The following is a 17,995-nucleotide window of genomic DNA, read 5'->3' as shown; positions in this document are numbered from 1 at the left end:
TGTCATGTTAATTAACATAACACATGACAATATTACAAAAGTTTGTCTGTAATGTTGAGTTAATTAAAATGCAAGAAATTTTAAATATACGGAAAAAGAATGAGAAAGGACTAACAAAATGTAGAGTAGCCTATTGGTTCAAATTAAACTCTGGTGTATTGATCAGAATATCCAATATAGGTATTTTGCCTGGTTGAGGATCAATTACACCCAATAGTGATGTCCCGATACCAGTATCGCGATACTACGATATCAGATTTTCCTTGGCAAAAAAGAAAACATGAAGCAGACTAAACTCTATGGTCCTTTAAAATATTGTGTGCTATAGCTTGCAAATAAACAAATGTGACTCTGGGTGACAACACAGTGCTGTGCATGTTTTACAGACATTTTGGCTCTGCTCTGAAAAATTAAGAGATTCATTTGAGTTCACAATACTTGAAACAAGGATGAAGGTAAGAAAATCCCAAAATATCTAAAAAGGCAAGACAGAGGCTACAAAATAGGTCTTTTTTTTTTTTTTACTTCAATCAACTTAGTATTCACAAAATGGCATTTCACAGTTTTATTGCAGTTAGCCAAACAACTACTACAGGATGCACTGTACCTGAAATACATTCCATGGATGGGAGGAAATCAAAGCAAGCTAACCATTGCAGAGGCAATGCAGGTCTTCACTTATTGTTACTAGGAACTACTGAAAACAACAAAAACAGGAGGATAGGATACCGATAGCAAAAAGCAAGAAACGACATCATACAGAAGTTTATAAGCCATCTACAGACCTGCCTACATCAAGATACATCACAGTTAATATTGGCCTAAACCTTACCTACAGACCTGACTTCAAGATACATCGCAGCTGATATTGGCCTTTGGCGGCCAACATTGAAGATTTGTGTTTTTGCATCAACATTGGGCCTGGCTTTTGATATAAAAAAAGAAAATTTTCCCCCCTCAATCAACATTTGGGACACATGAAAAAGCTGAGGGAAATAATCAGCCCAAAAAAACAAACAACAAAAAAAAAACATTTGAAGAGAAAATAAATCAGTTATTTTACATAATGAGAAAGGAAAAGCAAGAGATCCAAATATTGAGCCTTGGGGTACACCGTTGAAAAAATAAACATAATAACACAATCAGTATCTGCGACGTTTGTTGTTAGGCCCTTCATAGTTTCCCACAACAGGGATTCCCCTCCCGATGCTTGCTGGCCCCCCCACTGCAGGCCCAGGCCCTGCCCCCATAAGCCCTGCCCCCACTACCTGTTGCTGCTGAGGGGACTCGACACCTGGACGGCCACTCATGGGGGACGAACCAATCTGATTAGGAGCCCCCTGGGGGAACCTATCGTTGCGCAGCTACAGTATAAAGGGATAGGGTTGGTGGAGGTATTATGAGCAGTCCAGATGCAGAAGAATCAGATGGGAGGGATATTCAATAACAATGTTCGTTTTGGCGAGGCAATGAGAAGGCGTTCCGAACGTCAAAGTAGGCAAGCAGAGGAGTTCCGGGAAGAGTCAGAAGAGGGAGAGAGGAATCAGTCCATTAGTTATGGGTGCAGAGCTGATATAAGCTATGAGAATCCCTTTCCTAACCCACACTGACCTCATGATGTGAACAGTGAAGTCAGGGGAGTAAATATTATTAACCTCAATTTGCTAATCACCACCACGAGATACTATGATATCATGATTAAAGATTTCGCAATGGTAAGGGAAAAGATGCCAGAAAAGATCAGCTGGACGAGATATCTGTACCATAAACTATTAAAATCAAAGTCACTGGCAAAACACCTTGGAATGTAATGTCCATAAGCAGCATCTAAATAGCCTCTGGCATCTCCTCTCACCACTGATTAAAACCTGAAAACAATACACTGCAGTTTCTATTCAGTACCAAGGGTTGAGCAGGTTAAGAAGAGCGCGTTATTGAGAAATTGAAAAGAAGTTGAGAGTAAGCGCCCATCTTAGCGCATACATTACCATGGCTCCATTGTCTGGCATCATGTTTGGTGCGCCCATGTTTGGAGTTCCTTCGGGGCCCATGGCTCCGGCCCTTCCGCTCATGCCTATGCCCATCATTTGAGGGGGTCCCTGGTTTACACTGGCCCCGGCAACAGAGGCGGGGTTAAACCCATCTACACGCAAAACAACGTAGCACCGTTTGGTCACACTGGAAGTAAACCCCACCCATCACACCCCGTGTGTACTGTTTGTTGTTGTAGAGTGGTGTAAAAATCTCTCAGGGCTGACAGAGCTAGCTAACGTTGGTTGTTGGTCACACAAGCAGTGCCAATTATGTAGGTGTCAAATGTTTCGTTTTCTAGTTTGATAGGGAAAAATAAGTCAAAATATTGAGCCCGGTGGTACACAATTGAAAACATATCAAATTTTGTTTGTCTGTGGTGAGATATCCATATCAATATATACACTGAACAGAAATATAAACGCAACATGTAAAATGTTGGTCCCATGTTACATGAGCTGGGGGCCTAATTCATTTTTTAATTGACTGATTTCCTTCTATGAACTGTAACTCAGTTAAATATTTGAAATTGTTGCATGTTACATTTATTTTTTGTTTAGTGTATATATATATAAAAATACTGTTTTAAAAACGTACATCATTTGTTGATGATTTCATATGGCAGGTTAACAGTCTACAGCACCTGTAATCATTAGGCTATGCCTTAAAATTGACCAAGTTGTATTAATATATAAGCGGAACAACCAAAATCCAACGTTAGCAGATAGATGCCTACAACAGACAAGCTACATGTCATTGGGAACAGGAGCAGTGTATCATACCATTCAATCAACAGAGTAAGACTTCCATTACAGTAAAATAGCAATGTGGGACAAGCTGTGAGAGGCCCTCAGTCTGGATGAATTTCCGATTTCAGGCAAAAGAACGCCATCACCCAGTTCTGCTTCCAGGTTAAAAACCGTGACTGCACATCACCATTGCCAGATACTCAACCCCGGACCCAAATCCCATTCACAGCCATACGATACAGGTCTTTGAGAACACTGTAAAAGCATCAGTAGGATGACAAGTCATTTAATAAAAAAGACAATTTAAAAAAATTAAAAAAGACAGAAAATGTTGCATCAACTACTAATGGAAACACAAGTAAAGAGTTCGTTATGCTTTCTAGGTCCTAAATGAGACAGAGCTGTATTAGTTATGAATTGACCCCACCCACCCACACACACTGCTAGAAATGAAGATGATCAACTTTTCCTAGATGGTATATGTACACAGAAATGATACTTTTTTGCCCCCCCCCCCCCAAAAATGAATAATCCACCATCTCATTGAACAACGCACGCCATTATGTTTGTAAGTAGTAAACATACACACACATAAAATGTAAATACTAACAAAGGGATAGGTTTATTCTAAGCTTGTAGATAAGAACGTTTACCAAGTGTTGGGATTGGTGGCTACTGCTGATACAAAATGTTTGCTAAAAACCCTCATGCTAGAAATGTAGGTTCGGTTTGGGCCTCATCTATTGTTCGAATCAGGTAACCTTCCACATGTGTGGCACGATAAATAAGTAGGTCTGTAGAAAGAGCAAAAGTGAAGTTACATAAAACATTACGGACTAAAGAAAACAATGGTTTCCTTCAACCAGTTGACTAAATAACAAATGACCTGATAATCAAAAGCTCATAGCAGTGAAGTCATGGAAAATTCACACTAAAAAAAGGTAGACATGACTTTCTACGAATTCATGTACTCAGTTTCTCCACACACAAATCAGGGGTAAAAACAAAAGAAATCCCATGACTGAAAATTAAAACTGAGTTACACCATATAGTCATAAAAAATTAATAAAACAAATCTCAAAAGAATTCCATGACGGAAATCCTTTGCAGTGATGGATAACTTTAACCCTTCCACGATTATTTCAGTCTCACAATCCCCCAAAACACACTTACACCCTAGTCACTCTCACTCACATATCTAATCAATGACACAAAAACATAATTAGCATGTTCTCAGACTACGCCACATGAGCATATTTCCCCCAGTAGTATTAGTACTTCAGTACACAGTATGTAGGTGATGTGCAGCCCCGGGTTACATTCATGAAGTGGTGAAGGAGCCACCATGAGCCTCACACAGCCCATCCCGTTCAGAGCCTCACAATATATCCCTAGCCCTGCTCCTAGGCCTTTAATGTCTGCCGACCTGAAGGAACTAGCCAGGTGCACCTAATATGGCGGTGGCTCCACCTAGCCTTCCAATGGGCTTAGGGGGAACTTCTGCCTTATGGCTAGGGTGGCAAAACTCCAGTAACTTTCCCCAAATTCCCAGGAATCCCAGTCCCTGGGAATTGAGAAAGTTACCAGAATTTCACAAACCTAGCCATATGGCCAACACCTTCCCAGTTCCTTTAGATCTGTAGACACCGAAAGGGGGAGGGGGTAGTTTATGGACCAGTCAGTGCTGAGTCATCGTTATGACCCTACCTCCCATATTAATGGCTCCACGAGGGCCCAGTTCACCCATTCTCATTTCCTGTTCTCTCTGGAAGAAGTGAAGAAGAGTGGTGCACCCGTAAACCTTGTGGACAATAACTACTAGGACCATTAGGACATGTGTAGGATGATTCCTCACACAGATATATAAGCAACAGGCAGGGAATAAGGTTAATAATGTTCTCCCAACGCTGATAGAAAAAGTCCTGAAGGAGGAGTTACAAAAGCTGTGTGTGGAATGATACTGTATTGGATATGTAAGAATTTAGTGAGAGAGGAGTACATACGGAATTAACATCTGAGTTCCTAGGTTTGCTTAACAAGTTATTTATGTGTCCAGTATGGATTCTCAAGGTCCATTTTGGTCTGTATGTGATGAGTATATAACTTAATATGGGACAAGCCAAAATATAACATGGATTTAGTCCAAAGTTGATCAAACACTGACGTGACCTTGTTGTGGTAATTTCAGCCTAATAGAGAAATAAGGGTTACTGATAAATATGCAAGAGAAAAGATTGAGAAGAAAGTAGATAAATCCCCAAATCCCCTCCACACATTGATGTTTAGACAACGTAAACATTAGTACACAAATATATATGTACTCTACACAAAACCCACAAATGAAGCTGTACAAAGCACACACATTATCAACACTGACCTCCCCTCTCACACTCACATAAAATATCGTATCATAAAGGACATGCAATAAACATGCCTCCACTTGCTCTCTCTCTCACACACCTGTAAAAACACAACATTATCACTCAACTCAACCCACCCACACACTCACACAGACACAAATAATATGCAAGTACACTCAACATCCTCCCAACTCGCTCACTCACACCATCATACAATTATGATACACATACAGTATAGTCCTGTGTGCTACGTTATATTGTCCAAGTCAGAAGAGTTACAGATAGAAAAGCATTGTTTAGAACAGACATGCTCTGTAACATGTAATAGGGAACAGTGTCAGCTCTACACATTGCATTTCTACCAGCAACATTCTAAACATTACAGAACCACAGAATACACCTCCTAGTCCAAAATGTCTTAAGATATGTTGTAAAATTGGGAGTTTCCTGTGAATTTTAAACTGGCCAGCTAAAACAAAGTAAACATGGGTAAATAGTACATATATTATATATTCCATATTAATATACTATATTTCAAATCGTTACATTTAAATAGTTAATGAGGGATGGACAGTGAAAATCCTTCACCAGTTGCATTCACTCATCTTTTGTGGGACAAATTGTGTTCTAGTTATATAGTTACAGCTCCACCTGAATATACTTACCTGGAATATAATGCAAATGTTCCACATTGAAGATCGAACACTTCCATCACACATGCTTGCACACAACACTCCCTCAAGACAAGCACATGAAGTAGTTTAAGTACACACACACACACACACACACACACACACACACACACACACACACACACACACACACACACACACACACACACACACAGAGAAACAAATTCTCATCACAGACAAACACACACGGCAACAAATTCTCACACACATTCTCTCGTCTCTGTTGAGTACAGAGGTAAGTGCAGTATGGGACATTAAAATGTCATGTTAATTAACATGACACGTGACAGTATTACAAAAGTTTGTCATCTATAATGTTGAGTTAATTAAATGCAAGAAACTTTAAAAGAAAAAGAACGACAACTGTTAAACGAGAAACAAAATGTACAGTATTTGTTGTAATTAAATCTTGAGTATTGATCAGAATATCTGATATAGGTATTTTGCCTGGAACAATTTCCGCACAAATGTTTATGGATACTCTCTAAAGTACAGTATACACTACAACTAAAGATTTTTATTAAATTTTTTATCTTAAAAAGTAACTAGAAGGTAATTATCAATTAACAAAAAATTGTGGGACTTGCTTTAGGTCTTTGAAAGTATTTTTGTAGTAGTTGAAGAAATGTAAAACATTTTACTTAAGTGAAGTGAAAAATTATAGCCAAAGTTAAATGTTAAAATATCTGGTCTGATAAGCCCATACTATGATAGACAACTATAAAAACCTTATTACTTTGGCGTGTGGGGGAGTTTGATCACATATTTCATCACAAATACAGTAAATACACTCAGACTACAAAACTTTTACTCATAAGGAATTAGAAACGTTTTAGGCTATAATTAGGGGTGATGAATATGTTACACCTAGTGGTAGAAGTTTGTTAGTGTTGAAAATGTGAGTCTGGTGTAGTAGAGGGTGTGACTGATTTATAAATAGTGAATAGAAGGCTTCAGTGGGAGACTAGGTAGTAGTAAGTAGCCCAGAAGTACTAGTAGCAGTAGTCTACGTTGCAGTAGTGACTGTTTTAGATAGGTAGACCATGGCTTAGCTAGAGTAAGTGTTATAATTTGATACTGTTCTGATTTCAGATTTGAAAAGCAGACTAAAGATTTCATACACTAAGTTTTTATGAAAGTCGCCAAAAGTTAGTAAAAGTGAAGAGATAGTAGTTGATGCGGTTCCTAAAACAGCTGTATAGTTTGATTGTTAGAAGATAATTCCGTTCCCGATTTCAGATTTGAATAGCAGAGAAGACCAATACACTGGCTTCCTGTTAAGGCAAGGGCTGATTTCAAGGTTTTACTGCTAACCTACAAAGCATTACATGGGCTTGCTCCTACCCATCTTTCCGATTTGGTCCTGCCGTACATACCTACACTACGGTCACAAGACGCAGGCCTCCTAATTGTCCCTAGAATTTCTAAGCAAACAGCTGGAGGCAGGGCTTTCTCCTATAGAGCTCAATTTTTATGGAATGTCTGCCTACCCATGTGAGAGACGCAGACTCTGTCTCAACCTTGAAGTCTTTACTGAAGACTCATCTCTTCTGTAGGTCATATGATTGAGTGTAGTCTGGCCCAGGAGTGTGAAGGTGAACGGAAAAGCTCTGGAGCAACGAACCGCCCCTGCTGTCTCTGCCTGGCCGGTTCCCCTCTCTCCACTGGGATTCCTTGCCTCTAACCCTATTACAGGGGCTGAGTCACTGGCTCACTGGTGCTCTTCCATGCCGTCCCTAGGAGGGGTGCGTCACTTGAGTGGGTTGAGTCACTGACGTGGTCTTCCTGTCTGGGTTGGCGCCCCACCTTTGGTTGTGCCGTGGCGGAGATCTTTGTGGGCTATACTCGGCCTTGTCTCAGGATGGTAAGTTGGTGGTTGAAGCTATCCCTCTAGTGGTGTGGGGGCTGTGCTTTGGCAAAGTGGGTGGGGTTAGATCCTGCCAGTTTGGCCCTGTCCGGGGGTATCATCGGATGGGGCCACAGTGTCTCCTGACCCCTCCTGTCTCAGCCTCCAGTATTTATGCTGTAGTAGTTTGTGTCGGGGGGCTGGGTTCAGTCTGTTATATCTGGAGTATTTCTCCTGTCTTATCCGGTGTCCTGTGTGAATTTAAGTATGCTCCCTCTAATTCTCCCTTTCTTTCTCTCTCTCTCTCTCGGAGGACCTGAGCCCTAGGACCATGCCTCAGGACTACCTGACATGATGACTCCTTGCTGTCCCCAGTCCACCTGGCCGTGCTGCTGCTCCAGTTTCAACTGTTCTGCCTGCGGCTATGGAACCCTGACCTGTTCGCCGGACGTGCTACCTGTCCCAGACCTGCTGTTTTCAACTCTCTAGAGACAGCAGGAGCGGTAGAGATACTCTCAATGATCGGCTATGAAAAGCCAACTGACATTTACTCTTGAGTTGCTGACTTGTTGCACCCTCGACAACTACTGTGATTATTATTATTTGACCATGCTGGTCATTTATGAACATTTGAACATCTTGGCCATGTTCTGTTATAATCTCCACCCGGCACAGCCAGAAGAGGACTGGCCACCCCTCATAGCCTGGTTCCTCTCTAGCTTTCTTCCTAGGTTTTGGCCTTTCTAGGGAGTTTTTCCTAGCCACCATGCTTCTACACCTGCATTGCTTGCTGTTTGGGGTTTTAGGCTGGGTTTCTGTAGAGCACTTTGAGATATCAGCTGATGTAAGAAGGGCTATATAAATACATTTGATTTGAATATTTCATGTCCTCTAAGTTTTGTCTAAATTGTTGGGAAAGTGGTCAAAGTAGCTTGTGTAAAAAGTCACATTGTTATACAAAGTTTTTTAAGCAGGACAAAAAGTTAAATAATTTAGAAAGTATATATGCAGGGCCTCCCGAGTGGCGCAGCGGTCTAAGGCACTACATCGTAGTGCTAGAGGTGTCACTACAGACCCGGGTTCGATCCCGGGCTGTATCACATAACCGGCCATGATCGGGAATCCCATAGGGCGGCGCACAATTGGCCCAGCATCGTCCGGGTTAGGGGGAGTGTTTGACAGGGGGAGCTTCATTTGGCTCATCGCGCTCTAGCGACTCCTTGTGGTGGGCCGGGGGCCTGCAGGCTGACCTTGGTCGTCAGGTGAACGGTGTTTCCTCCAACACATTGGTGAGCCTGGCTTCCGGGTGTTAAGAAGCGCGGTTTGGCAGGTAATTACATTTACATTTTAGTCATTTAGCAGACGCTCTTATCCAGAGCGACTTACAGTAGGTAATGTTTCAGAGGACGCATGACTCAACCTTCACCTCCAGAGACCATTGGGGAGTTGCAGCGATGAGACAAGATCGAAATTGGGGAGAAAAGGGGGTAATTATTATTTTATTTTTTAATGGGCATATATGCTATGGAAAAAGCTGTATGCAAGCAACTTAATCCAGACCAGTCTACACATTTTAAAGTTTGAATGGTATTTCTATCTGAAACAGTGTGATAGGAGTAGCGTGCTAAATAATAATAACTATAAGTCCGTTTTTTAAACAATATTTAAAGTGAGGACTTTTGCTAGTGCCACTAATAATAGGCCTACATATACTGTAATCCTGTGTGTTTTACACGAGCACAACTTTGGCACTCTGGATGACTCATTGAATACAAAGTGGTGCCCAATTGATAGATCTTTAAAAGTTCTATTATTGCCAGAAACTTCTGACTTCTAAGTTGTAGTTCAGCCTTGTCTTATGGACTTCTATTCAACCAGCCCTTTTGGTTTTCATTCCTCGGTCGATAGAGCAGTAAATTAGGGGATTATTTTTTAAACTTGCACTCGTCTTTTCCTACTAGCACTGACTTTGCTGATCACTACTTTAATTGAGGAAAAATGTACTGACTATGACTGATATGTGGTTGTCTCACCTAGCTTTCTTACAATGAATGCACTAACTAAGTCGCTCTGGATGAGAGCGTCTGCTAAATTACTAAAATGTAAATGGAGGGAGACAAAAAGTGTGTTAGGTATACGTGTTGTTCGTAAATGTGTGAGGCTTGCGAGCATGTTCTAAAGACTGCCGCCAGTCTAACATCCCCCCAAGACTAATGGTAAAGGGTAACGACAGTAGATCTATGTTCATCCTTGTGCGGGTTGTTTTGGGTTAAGCTGTAGGAGTTGTAACTGTTGCATAGGAGCAAGAGTTCATGCTAAGAGTAGTGTAAGGTTGGCTGTAACAGCAGAGGGTGCTTTGTACGATATTTCCAGCCGGTCCTCTTTCTCTACGGCCTCTCAACACACAATAGAAACAGAGAAGAAAAGTTATTATGCAGCAACATCATAAGACACATCACATCCACAGGCATGCAGTAATACAAGTGCACTAAGGGCTAGGTAGATAAACACGTTTCCTGAGAATGTCAGTATGTTTCCCAACCCATGATCACAGAGTTGCAATGATGAAAAAGTTGACGGGAGACTATTGAAGTACTGAAAATTGGGACCAAGACTTAGGCCTGAAATGAAAGACATTAAAATCCACTTTAAAAAAAATCTGATGACAGATTCCTCAACTCTTTGCCTGTGTGTTTTTGTCAAGTGATTAGATAAAGATACCAAAGGACACAGCCTTTGCACAGTGGCCATTTCTAGACATGCCATTAAAATTTTAACAGATTGACATTCAAGTTACCCTATTGCCTTCATGGAAAACCTTAGAACTATTCTGAGGACTCTTTCTGGAAGTGAAGTTACTCTCATCTGGAACACAGTCAAGCATGACAAATGAGCATTGTGGTGAAAGGGTCTGTCAATCATTAGCCTCTCCCCTCTTAACGTTCCCACAAGCCAGCCAAGCTGTTGGTTACAGGATCCAAATTACTTCAGACAACTCAGCAGAGATAGAACAGTATTTTGTTCTAGCAGGTGTCCCTCTCCCATACTACTTTAGTTAAATAGGTGTTGAAAACCCAGGTAAATACAGCAGACATTTGAATTGATGATAAATGTATAACAGCTACATGGCATTTTATGTTGCTAGCTGTGAGGCTAATATTGTGGATACACTGCTTAGAAGGGCTGCTACTGCTGGACATCAGTTTGGTGAGAAAGATACACCCTGAAAACCACAGTAAAACAACGATGAACCAATATGAAAACCTCTCGGCCTTTCTCATTTGGTTTTAGCAGGTCTGAAGAAACCAGATGGGTGTAAACAAGATGGTGGCCGTCAGCTGCTACCCTAAGCCCATTGGAGGGTTAGGTTGAGCAACCGCTGCACTGCTTACACCTATCAGTCCCGTCAGAAGGAGAATGAATAGCGGCTTGAGGTCAATTTCAGATCAGGTTTGTGTCTTTCAAGCTAAAGTCTTTGGAAGATACCAAAACCAAACCTAGAGCCCTGTTGGTATTGTGACATGCTACTTACAAAAGAAATAGGTAGCAGGCTACCCTAAACTAGACCAACCCAAAATACATTTTAAATTGGACTTTCACACACAGGACTAAGGTACACTATGTTAATCTGTAGTTACCTAGAAAATACATGCTCCTATAGTGATATGGGACACTATTTAAAAAGAAAAAGGCAGCATTCTGGGATGCTTTAGGAATGGGTATTCAAAATTATTTTACTATTTAAATAATATCATCAATTATATTTTCCAGATATCCGGATAGTGGAAAAATGCACATGGCAGAGGTAAACAGCGGAGATGCTGCGTTTCCGGTAGTTTGGCTAACAGCAACAGCGAAAGAGAAGTCTGATTTTCGCCGTGATAGAACTGATTCTGCTACAAAAAAAGGTTTTCTGGTGAGTTTTGCATTTATCTGTGTCAGGCATTGTGGAAACTCTGTCAAGGGAGTGCCTGTAATTGCTATTTGAAGTGGGGAAAATGGCACACCGAGTTGGGGCAGCCTGGAGGGCTAAATACCCAGCAGTAGCACAACACACCGCTATAGAATCTACATTCAAAGGTTTGATGTTTAATTCAATTAAGAATTTCAAATGTCCTGGTATTTCTTTGTAGATAAAAATGTCACAAGGATGACGTAATACAGACAAAGCTTTTTCATCATTAAAATAGGACTAAATAAATAAATATCTTTAAAAAATGACACTCAAGTAATTGAATACTAACATTTGGTTGGATATCCGGGTATTTAATTAACCGTGCCCATCCCTAGTATGCTTGATCATCAGTGTGACGTAGAGCAGTAGGACTGTTAGGCCTCTTTTCTCAGCACCCAACATGATCGATGGACCCTAAAAATCCCTAGCATATCTGAGAATGTTCTCAAAATCCCCATATAAAACACAGACCCTCAGCAGAATCATGTGAATGAAAGTGTGTGAACACTGCTTCTCTGAATTGAAGAAAATGTTTAAAAAAAAAAGTGTGATAGTTTGTGTATTCAAAAACCTAGAAATGAGTGATACTGACTGTACTGATGTGAAGGTCTATGTTGGCTGTGTGTGTGTTCTCCAAGTGTATTCACACTCTTCATGAAGTTAGGCTTGAACCGGTCTGACCTTTGTGTGTGCATGTTTGCGTGTCTGTCCGGTGAACTCACGTTGTCCGCATAGTTTGGCTTGAAGCTGTCCGGTTGGCGTCTCATCTCTTCCTGCTCTCGATGGCGCTGCATCATCTCCTCCTCCTGCCTACGCCTCTCCTCATGTCTACAAACAGGAGAGAATGTTTAACACACACACACTTCTGACTCTCCTCGTGACGAGTAGAAAATAGAGTGGGAGGTACACACACGTACCTCATCTCTATATTCTTGCGTTTCTGCAGCTCCTGGTTGCGAAGCTCCTCCAGACGTCTCAGCTCCTCTTGACGCCTCATCAAGTCTGAGAAAGAGAAGATGAGAGAGAAATATGGGTTGGCTTGGTATTACATCAGGTCTGATAGGAGGGGTTGGCTTGGTATTACATCAGGTCTGAGAGAAAGTGGTTGGCTTGGTATTACATCAGGTCTGAGAGGAGGGGTTGGCTTGGTATTACATCAGGTCTAAGAGGAGGGGTTGGCTTGGTATTACATCAGGTCTGAGAGAAAGTGGTTGGCTTGGTATTACATCAGGTCTGAGAGAAAGTGGTTGGCTTGGTATTACATCAGGTCTGAGAGAAAGTGGTTGGCTTGGTATTACATCAGGTCTGAGAGGAGTGGTTGGCTTGGTATTACATCAGGTCTGAGAGAAAGGGGTTGGCTTGGTATTACATCAGGTCTGAGAGGAGGGGTTGGCTTGGTATTACATCAGGTCTAAGAGGAGGGGTTGGCTTGGTATTACATCAGGTCTGAGAGGAGGGGTTGGCTTGGTATTACATCAGGTCTGAGAGAAAGTTGTTGGCTTGGTATTACATCAGGTCTGAGAGAAAGTGGTTGGCTTGGTATTACATCAGGTCTGAGAGAAAGTGGTTGGCTTGGTATTACATCAGGTCTGAGAGGAGGGGTTGGCTTGGTATTACATCAGGTCTGAGAGAAAGGGGTTGGCTTGGTATTACATCAGGTCTGAGAGGAGGGGTTGGCTTGGTATTACATCAGGTCTAAGAGGAGGGGTTGGCTTGGTATTACATCAGGTCTGAGAGGAGGGGCTAGCTTGGTATTACATCAGGTCTGAGAGAAAGTGGTTGGCTTGGTATTACATCAGGTCTGAGAGGAGGGGTTGGCTTGGTATTACATCAGGTCTAAGAGGAGGGGTTGGCTTGGTATTACATCAGGTCTGAGAGAAAGGGCTTGGCTTGGTATTACATCAGGTCTGAGAGGAGGGGTTGGCTTGGTATCACATCAGGTCTGAGAGGAGGGGTTGGCTTGGTATCACATCAGGTCTGAGAGGAGGGGTTGGCTTGGTATTACATCAGGTCTGAGAGAAAGGGGTTGGCTTGGTAATACATCAGGTCTGAGAGAAAGGGGTTGGCTCGGTATTACATCAGGTCTGAGAGAAAGGGGTTGGCTTGGTATTACATCAGGTCTGAGAGAAAGGGGTTGGCTCGGTATTACATCAGGTCTGAGAGAAAGGGGTTGGCTCGGTATTACATCAGGTCTGAGAGAAAGGGGTTGGCTTGGTATTAATGTTTTTTTGTATTCACACGTGACAGTTTCTGACAACACTTGAAGTAGGCCTATGGCTATGTCTGCTAATGTTGAATATGCGCACAACACAGAAGGTAGCATGATAACTTTGTCCTTGAGAAGTGAGCATCTTCCTCAGTGTGTGTGAGAGGTTCCTCTGAGTGTGTGTACCTTGTCTCATCATCATGAGCTGATGCTCGTGCTTGGCGGCCTCCATCTCTTGCTCCAGCTTCTCCTTGGCCTCTCGGATGTTGCGCTCAACCTGGTCTCTCTGCTGCTTTTCCATCTCGTCCAGGGCCTTCCAGCGGGACGAGTACTCAAACTCAAACGTCCCCGGCTGGGCAAACCGCGGGGGGTGCTCCCTCTCCCTGGAGAGACAGGGAGGAGAGGGGTTAGTGGCTGGACTAAGACCTGCAGGGAGACTATGAGGAAAGTTGAACGGTGCACACACACACACCGATGGGCAAGTGAATAAATCAACAAATTCATACTGGTTATGAAAATAACTCCTGTTGTCAAGACTTGTACAGAGTAAAACTCCCAATAGGAGATCATGTGTATAACGTACTTGTGGTAGTGTACAGATTTCACCAGCAACTTCTCTGGGAGTCCATCCTCTTCATCCAGCTGCTCGGTGGGTTCCACTATGGCAGGCCGAGGAGACCTGGAGACAACACGGTGAGATGGGAGTTATCACTCACACTACTTGGAATTGATTTGGCGCGTTTGGGTTATTTCGTAAACCAGGTAACTAAGTAAATGCAGTCGTTGGTTGTCTTACGTGGTGAGCAGCAGCGCCCCGTCAGCACAGCGATCCAGGGCTTTACGAGCAGAAGGTTTGTTGGCAAACTCCACGAAGCCCTTCCCCGTGGGCCTTCCACGGTCGTCCACCACAACAATAGCCCTTTCCACGGGGCCGAACTCCGAGAAGGCCTCCTCAAGGAGCTCGTTGGAGACCACGGGCGAAAGGTTCCGCACCGTGAGGGCAGAGCCGTGCGTGGCGAAGCGGATCCGGATAGGTCGGTTCCCCAGCACTGTGCCGTCCAGCTCTGCCTTGGCAATCTCCGCCAACGTCCTGGTTTCCTAGAATACCAGGTCAAAGGTTAGGCTCTATTGATAGCAAACTTTCTAACGTTTTTTATGCAGTCTTGATTGATTAATGAGAATTGCCACCTAGATAGTGCTACCATAAAATCTAGTCAAGAATGTTTCAAAGGGACCCAATGTATCAAGTAATGAATAGTTTCAGGTGGGGGAGTAGGCTTAACAACTGGTCAGGCAGACCCATCCGCCTGAGTAATAAATAGTAGCTAACTAGGGGAAACGGATGGCTATCGATAATAACGCGGCCTAAAGTCCAACATTCAAAAGGAGCTTCCTTCACCACGGTGTTAGATATTACTGATTACTCTAAAACGCAGTCTTACCAGCCGAATGAAGCCGAATCCTCGGTCTCGGTTGATAAACACCTCGTTAGCCTCGCCATACTTGGAAAACAGCTTTTTGAACTCATCCTCCGTGAGGTCTGTCGGGAGGTTACCGATGAACAACCTACATCGCTGCGTGAAGGTTTTCTCCCCGGGTCTCCTGAAACTCTTTATATCCAGCGTCATCTCCTGCGACTCTCCGGCTTCACCCTCCCCCTCTGCCACAGCGCTGGCAGCCGTCGGCGGCTTTGGTGGTGGGGTTTTCCCATCCGCAACATTCGGCCTTCGCTCCATGCCTGGAGAGTCCATGTTGCGCTTTGTGTGCTGCTGCTGGTGGTACTGCTGCTGCTGCTGAGGTTTCGGCGACGGTGCGTTGTTTTGAATGTTGACCTGTTTTAGATTTCGGTGAGCCATACTTGGAGCGAAGTAAATACCTCACAATATGTATCCAGTAAGTATAGCTTTGAATGCGCAGAAATATTCAGAAACGAAGAAATCGTGCCTCCTTACAGTCATCAGCCAGCGAAGTGCGGCTGTAATTCAAAATGGCGATGACTGCGCGCGCACCGGTGACGTGAGGTATTCAACGTGGCTGTGTTTTCCCATTGGCCGCTAAGTGGTGCACGAAGACTTTCACAAGATCTGGGATGTCGGGAAGTTTTTGCATGGCACAGTGGCATGCTGATGTTGGTGTCCACTTTGTTCAACATGTTCAGACATGTTCAAGGTCAATGTCATGGGAAGATTCAGTGTGCTGCCGCTGACACTTTACTATCTAAATGATTAATATTCATAACAGCAGCATGTTGCTTCCCTTCCCAAGGCGGGAACACTATGCCAGTAGGAGTATTACTCCACTTGGCAGTAGTACTGGTAGGCTCACTATGCTTATTGCTTATATAATCATTAATGCCATTTAGGCCTGGGGCAGAGCTCATACTCAGTCACTCTGTCTATGCAAACACACACACACACATCCTATGGGGGTAAAGTGGAGGGAAGGGTTTCATGGGATGATAAAAGGGATGGTTGGTCTCTTTGTGCGAGATGTCTGAGACTGGTCATGTGACAACGATGGCTGAGACTGGTCATGTGACAACGATGGCATTCACGGACCTCCACACAACTAAATGGCCCTGTAGCCACATTTTTTCCCATTGTGATGACAAAAGATGCCAGGGCCACTGGAAACCAGACAGACACAGATGCCTGACAGTAAAATACACCCTATTCCCTATGTATTGTATAACGTGTAAAAACGACAGGTAGCTGATTGTAAAATAAAAACACAATTCCCCACATAGTTGACCAGAGCCCACATAAACTGGTTATAAGCTGACATAAGCTGTCATTACTGTTTATAACAGCTGGTATTCTATCCTCATTGCAGATGAATGTACCCTTTCTGTCAAGTAAGGTGGGGCCCAGTTGTTCTTGTCTCCTATTGTCTGACTCAGGAACACCCTAGTTTGACATCGCAAGCCATTCAGCCACTCATACAGTAGGTAGGAAGGGCGCCCAGTCATTATTAGAATGGCCCTCCCTCATCTCCATAGTGATCTGTGGGGGGTGACTCCCTCAGAGTAGGATGCACTAAGATGCCCCTAGACATTGATCTTAAGTCAGTTTTGTGTTCCCCCTTAATGGTTATTAAGGTGATGATAAGCTGGTCCTAGATCTATGCCAAAGGTCCATTTCTACCTGGACAAGCTCAGTGGCAAAATACTTTGAAGGTATCTAGCTCTGTGATGGGCTAGTTTCCCAGCATCTGGTGTCTCTTTACCAAAGTTGTCAGGCAGATGCCTGATACACCCAATTTATCGTCTGTGTGCTAATGTTTGCATAGCAACGACAGTCTTCCCAGATCCCTGGAAAGGGTCACAGAGAAAAGTTTGGCAGCTAACCTTCACCTGACTGATGTGTGTGTGTGTCACATGAACACACTCACACACACTGCCAGGCTAGTGGCCTGGCGATAGAAAGAGAGGGGAGGAGGGTGATTAGTTTTGTTGTTAGGGCTCAATCCCCTGTGCTTTCAGGGGCATAAAGGAAGTGCTGCTCTCAGCAGGGTCAGTGGGCTAGGTCTGCAGGGGAGGCCAGTGGCGAGGGGGGAATTATAGCCAGCGATTAACTAGGCAATCCTCTGCCAATCACATGATATGAACTAGTGTGGCCATGAAAAAACAACAGGGGGGAGAGAGAGAGAGACCACCTGAAAGGAAGCGATTCCTACACCTATAACCTACAGAGAGATGAACCTGGAGAAGAGTCCTCTAAGCAAGCTGGTCCTGGGGCTCTGTTCACAAACACAAACACACCCCACAGAGCCCCAGGACAGCAACACAATTAGACCCAACTAAATCATGAGAAAACAAAAAGATAATTACTTGACACATTGGAAAGAATTAACAAAAAAACAGAGCAAACTGAGAATACTATTTGGCCCTAAACAGAGTGCACACAGTGGCAGAATACCTGACCACTGTGACTGACCCAAACTTAAGGAAAGCTTTGACTATGTGCAGACTCAGTGAACATAGCCTTGCTATTGAGAAAGGCCGCCGTAGGCAGACCTGGCTCTTAAGAGAAGACAGGCTATGTGCACACTGCCCACAAAATGAGGTGGAAACTGAGCTGCACTTCCTAACCTCCTGCCCAATGTATGACCATATTAGAAACATATTTCCCTCAGATTACACAGATCCACAAAGAAT

General features: G+C 43.3%; 1 protein-coding gene across 1 annotated transcript; it reads right to left on the bottom strand.

Moving 5' to 3' along the window:
- Nucleotides 1–503: 503 nt before the first annotated feature.
- LOC115179788 (paraspeckle component 1) lies at nucleotides 504–15,841 on the bottom strand. The gene is made up of 9 exons (XM_029741553.1): nucleotides 15,282–15,841; nucleotides 14,636–14,937; nucleotides 14,423–14,518; nucleotides 14,026–14,222; nucleotides 12,551–12,635; nucleotides 12,356–12,461; nucleotides 4,488–4,545; nucleotides 1,989–2,143; nucleotides 504–1,364 (listed from the first exon to the last, which is right to left on the bottom strand). Exons 1-9 carry the CDS (start codon nucleotides 15,693–15,695, stop codon nucleotides 1,143–1,145), a joined length of 1,635 nt encoding a protein of 544 aa, XP_029597413.1. The 5' UTR covers nucleotides 15,696–15,841; the 3' UTR covers nucleotides 504–1,142.
- Nucleotides 15,842–17,995: the final 2,154 nt, after the last annotated feature.

This window comes from Salmo trutta, chromosome 39 (assembly GCF_901001165.1).
Source record: "Salmo trutta chromosome 39, fSalTru1.1, whole genome shotgun sequence".
NCBI lineage: Eukaryota > Metazoa > Chordata > Actinopteri > Salmoniformes > Salmonidae > Salmo > Salmo trutta.
The sequence above is the reverse complement of the archived record's forward strand: the minus strand, read 5'-3'. Positions and strand labels throughout refer to the sequence as shown.